The sequence below is a fragment of the Neltuma alba genome, unplaced genomic scaffold, assembly GCF_004799145.2.
Source record: "Neltuma alba isolate B1F8T4 unplaced genomic scaffold, ASM479914v2 tig00010558_pilon, whole genome shotgun sequence".
NCBI lineage: Eukaryota > Viridiplantae > Streptophyta > Magnoliopsida > Fabales > Fabaceae > Neltuma > Neltuma alba.
This window is the reverse complement of record NW_021635425.1, coordinates 102161-106341: the sequence shown is the minus strand read 5'-3', so window position 1 is coordinate 106341 and position 4181 is coordinate 102161. Positions and strand designations below refer to the sequence as shown.

The following is a 4181-nucleotide window of genomic DNA, read 5'->3' as shown; positions in this document are numbered from 1 at the left end:
TCTACGCTTTAGGACAGAGGAGCCTTAATTGTCTAGTAGGGATTTTCGAGCTCAATTTTCTTTTAAATGCCGAGAATGAAATTTAGAAAATCCCCATCGCTCCAAATGCCCAATAACCAAATCTCTCATCACTATTTTCGAATGTTCATAGTCCTGAGCTAGAATGCCTGCTACGGGCAATGATGAAACTTCCATCCTCATACAGATTCTCATCCCTTAATGCAACATTTTCCCCCCACATAGAGATTAATTCTCTCTTAATTCAAAATAGCTGCATATGAAAACCCCATATTTCATTTCTCAGGTAATACATTCCATTGAATACGTTAAATGTCATGCAAAATTGTGCATTAACGCTAACAACTCAAACATCTTTGTGATGAAAAAGCTAAGGGCCCCACAACATGGCGAGATAAAAGTGTACATGTGACCAAAAAGGGGGGGAAACAAAATCAACTAAGCACAAGTTTCCTATAGGATCAAAAAGCCAACCAATGATTCATCTCTCCCACAAATATCATCAAATAGATTGTGGGGTTGACAATAATATTATTCCCATTCTCATACAGACCTAAACAAAAATGATGTGGCATTTCTTCAGTACTTAGTATCTGGATTATCACGTAGACCTAGCTTGGAAATCACAAAACAGTAGGAATCCCAGTCGGTTCTTCTGAGGTACTTTAGTAACCTTTTCCTTCTCTGAACCATTGCTATCAAGCCTTTACGAGAATGCTTATCCTAAAATGTCATACAAGGAAATGAATCAGGAATTAAACTCAAATGCCATATTGTAAGAAATTCGACGCATGCTAGACAGTAGACGCAAAATCAGTGATGAGAATGAACAGAATATGCAACTCTCTTGATGTCCTAATGAAACTTTAAACAAAGGCTATTAGATTCCAATCGAAAGGAAGAGACCATTGCAGGGCAAGATATTTGTAGGCTCAAAGTCTCAAACATCACGGCATAACCTCAGTTGCCAGTTTTCATTAATTTATTGTTTCTGTTCTTGAACATCAGAATGTCTTCATGCCCATGAAGAAATTAAAACGTAGGACATTATATATACAAGAAAAGGGCTCACCTTCTTGTGTAGAACTGATGATAGATGCTTAATCTTAGTTGTCAGTTGTGCAACTGCGAAAGAATCAAGGGGAAAGTATTAGTTTTACTCGAATGAATGTACACCGATTCCAATATGCATGGGCCAAACCGTTGGACTCAAAATGACACTTCGACTTCAACCAGGACCTATTTAGCCAGTTCAATCAGCAAAGTAATTAACAAAGGACACATCATTCACCTTGAACACGAGATGATCCACAATCTGACTCGGACATCTTAAACTCTTCCCTAACTCTGGCAAGCTCAATTTTCAACTTTTCTGCTGAGGACATATTATCTGGATGGAAATACTGCATTAAACATAAAGCACCCACATTAGGGCATCGAACTATCAAAACTATTTATGATCCTAGATTTCAAATTATGGACATGTGAACTGCATAAAAAGAGAAGAACAACATCAGTAAATATCGAAAAGTCTAAAGTTTACCAAGAAGGCACCAGATCTCGCCACAAGTCTATAATAATATAGTACCACATGTCAAAGACCAACAGCATCTCAACAATTATGTTCATATACACATGAGTAACGATTGTTATTCACTTTACTGATCGAAAACTCAGCAGCACAGAAGTTTGCCCAACAAATAAAAAAACAATACCTTTTCAACCAGATGCTCTTTAGGAGGGTGCAGCATGAAGCTTGGAGTCCGGCCCAGCTCACCCAAGATATCAAGTCTCTGCACTGGACAATTCATATCATTAGTTCACTTTCGAATAAAACTGTCACGTATTACATGAACATAGAGCCAGGTTATTATGCATTCATTCGGTCAACAATTTGATGAAATCTGATGAAGAATTCTTCATTGAATCCAGGCTATATGAATATGCTTAGAACCCCTCTGCATCACAATAAGAACAAGAGGCAACTGACATAAAATTAACAACTAGAATAAACTATTACTTACGTGTGCTTCTCCCCTTGTTGTCAGGAAGCTGTGCCGACTTCAAGAAGTCTCTCAATCCCTTCATGGTAAAGGTATGGTCGTTCATAGCTGACTGCTTATTCTCCTTCTCTTCCATGTCCCTCAATTTCACCAACCTATCATTCAACTCTCTCAGAGAAAACCAGTCTCCTCCTTTTGCCTGCGGCCTCAATTTTCCCAATTTCTCTCCCAACTCCTCATGCTTATACATCTGCACAAACGCCGTCATCATTTCATCGGAACTCTCCCCCCTCTCTTTCTCCCTCAACTCCTTGCCGAAAATTGACGCCGGCAATGCACCTGTCCCACCAATTACCGTTGACGATGTCCGAGAACCGGTGGAGTCTGAAGGCTCCTTTCTTAAACTCTGGGCAAATGCCGATAACGAAGATACTTCCCCCTCTTTTCTTTCTCTGGGCTCAACATTCTGCTTTCTATTCCGCACACTGTCACGAATCGCATCAAAAGACAGTCTTCCTCCAATTCCCCCAGGCTTCATATCAGCATTTGGCGTCGATTCACGCGCTTTTTCAACCATGTTTCTCCTATATATCTCTTGTAACGAGATTTGATTCGATGAAGGTGAAGACGGAGGCGTCGAATCTGGGTCCGAGTAACGACGCCGAAACTGGGATAGGTTCTTACGAATTTCATCAAAAGAAGCAGCTTTGAATGACGTCGGAGCCGCGGAAGCTGAAGCAGTGGAAGATGAATTTGAGGGATTTCTTGGCGTGAAAAAGGAGGAAGTGGATTGGTCCTGTTTGAGCACCTTCTTGACATCGCTGAAATAGGAAGAGAAGGGAGAGTTAGGGTTTGTAGAAGCAGTATCGTCGTTGGAGGTGGCGGTGGACTCGGGTTCATCGTCGTTGGAATTGGAGGTAGAGAAGAAATGGAAGAGAGAAGGGTTTGTGAAGATATTCATCTTAGTTCTGGTTCTCAGTTGGAGAAGTAGAGCCATGGCGGACGATTGAGATTTCAGGTTAGGGTTTACGAGAAGTTCAGTCAGAGCAGCTACTTCTATATAGGACTGTGGATTCAGATTGCTACCTATCAAAGCAAATTCGCAATGAAATTGCTAACTATCAACCTCACAAATTCACAAATCAGAGATTCAAATTTCAGAGCAGATTGAAGCACCTGAAATTGAACGACAGAAATCAGGAGCCAGGGTCGGAGGCCACCCACTCACACTCACGCGTCGACGGCGAAATTGCAGCAGCCACCAGCAAGACGCCGTCGGGGTCGGTTTAACCCATCGTGATGGATCAGATAAGCCCGTTTCATCAAATGGGCCAATTTCATCAGCCCAGACTATCAGTTTTGGTGGGTAAATCGGCCAATTCATCAGCCTCAGCTTATTAGCAAACTGCCCATCGATGGAGTGATGAGATGAGACTGATGATTTGTCGAAGACAACTAGGGGTGCGCAAAAACCCTGCGGTATGATCCAGCCCAACTCAAGGTGATCCGGTCTGATTCGGTCTAATCCAAATAAGTTATATAATAAATCAGATGCTAAGGGTCTAGTTGACCTTTTACACCATCAAAAACATAATGATCATAGCAGTCTCGTATTTACAAGAATAGTGTCCATGCTGAGGTATAACTGGGAGGTGGAAGTAAGATATATTCAAAGAGAAGGCAACAAGGTGGCTGACGCGCTAGCTAAGATGGGAATTTCGAAGACTGCTCTTTTTGATTCTTGTCCGGAACATTTGAGATCTCTGTTGACCAGTGATTATACCGAGTTTGACCCTGGCATTATCTAACTTGGGCTCTAGCCCTCCTTCTGTACCCAAAAAAAAAAAAATCAAACTACATTTGTTGGCCGGGTTAGACTGAATTCCAGACTAAACGATTGGACCACATAAATTGTTCGGTCTGGCCCAGGTAAATTTTCTATTTTTTTTATAATTTATAATTTAGATATTACCTTTAATTGTTAGAGATTATTATGTACTTATAATTAAAATTTAACATGTTAGGATGATTTTTATATGATTATAGATATTTTTTTATTGTCTTCATGGTTTTTATTGTATTGAAATCTTGTTTCCCATAAAAAAAAAATTAGAAAAAAAAAATTAGGGTCCTAGACTAATCCACTATTCTGGTAGACTA

The 4181-nt window shown here is 40.3% G+C and overlaps 1 protein-coding gene across 1 annotated transcript; it reads right to left on the bottom strand.

The window, feature by feature from the left end:
- Positions 1–276: 276 nt before the first annotated feature.
- Positions 277–3289, bottom strand: LOC114757023 (uncharacterized). Its single transcript, XM_028946016.1, has 6 exons — positions 3198–3289; positions 2043–3107; positions 1734–1816; positions 1310–1421; positions 1091–1143; positions 277–741 (listed from the first exon to the last, which is right to left on the bottom strand). Exons 2-6 carry the CDS (start codon positions 3016–3018, stop codon positions 598–600), a joined length of 1368 nt encoding a protein of 455 aa, XP_028801849.1. The 5' UTR covers positions 3019–3107; positions 3198–3289; the 3' UTR covers positions 277–597.
- Positions 3290–4181: the final 892 nt, after the last annotated feature.

Bases quoted from the DNA above. Each gene is read 5' to 3' on its own strand.
- LOC114757023 (XM_028946016.1), bottom strand. From the start codon at position 3,018: ATGGCTCTACTTCTCCAACTGAGAACCAGAACTAAGATGAATATCTTC. The intron at 1,817-2,042 runs GTAAGTAATAGT...TGAATTGTCCAG, and splicing joins CAACAAGGGGAGAAGCACAC to TGCAGAGACTTGATATCTTG. The intron at 1,144-1,309 runs GTGAATGATGTG...ATTCTTTCGCAG, and splicing joins TGGATCATCTCGTGTTCAAG to TTGCACAACTGACAACTAAG.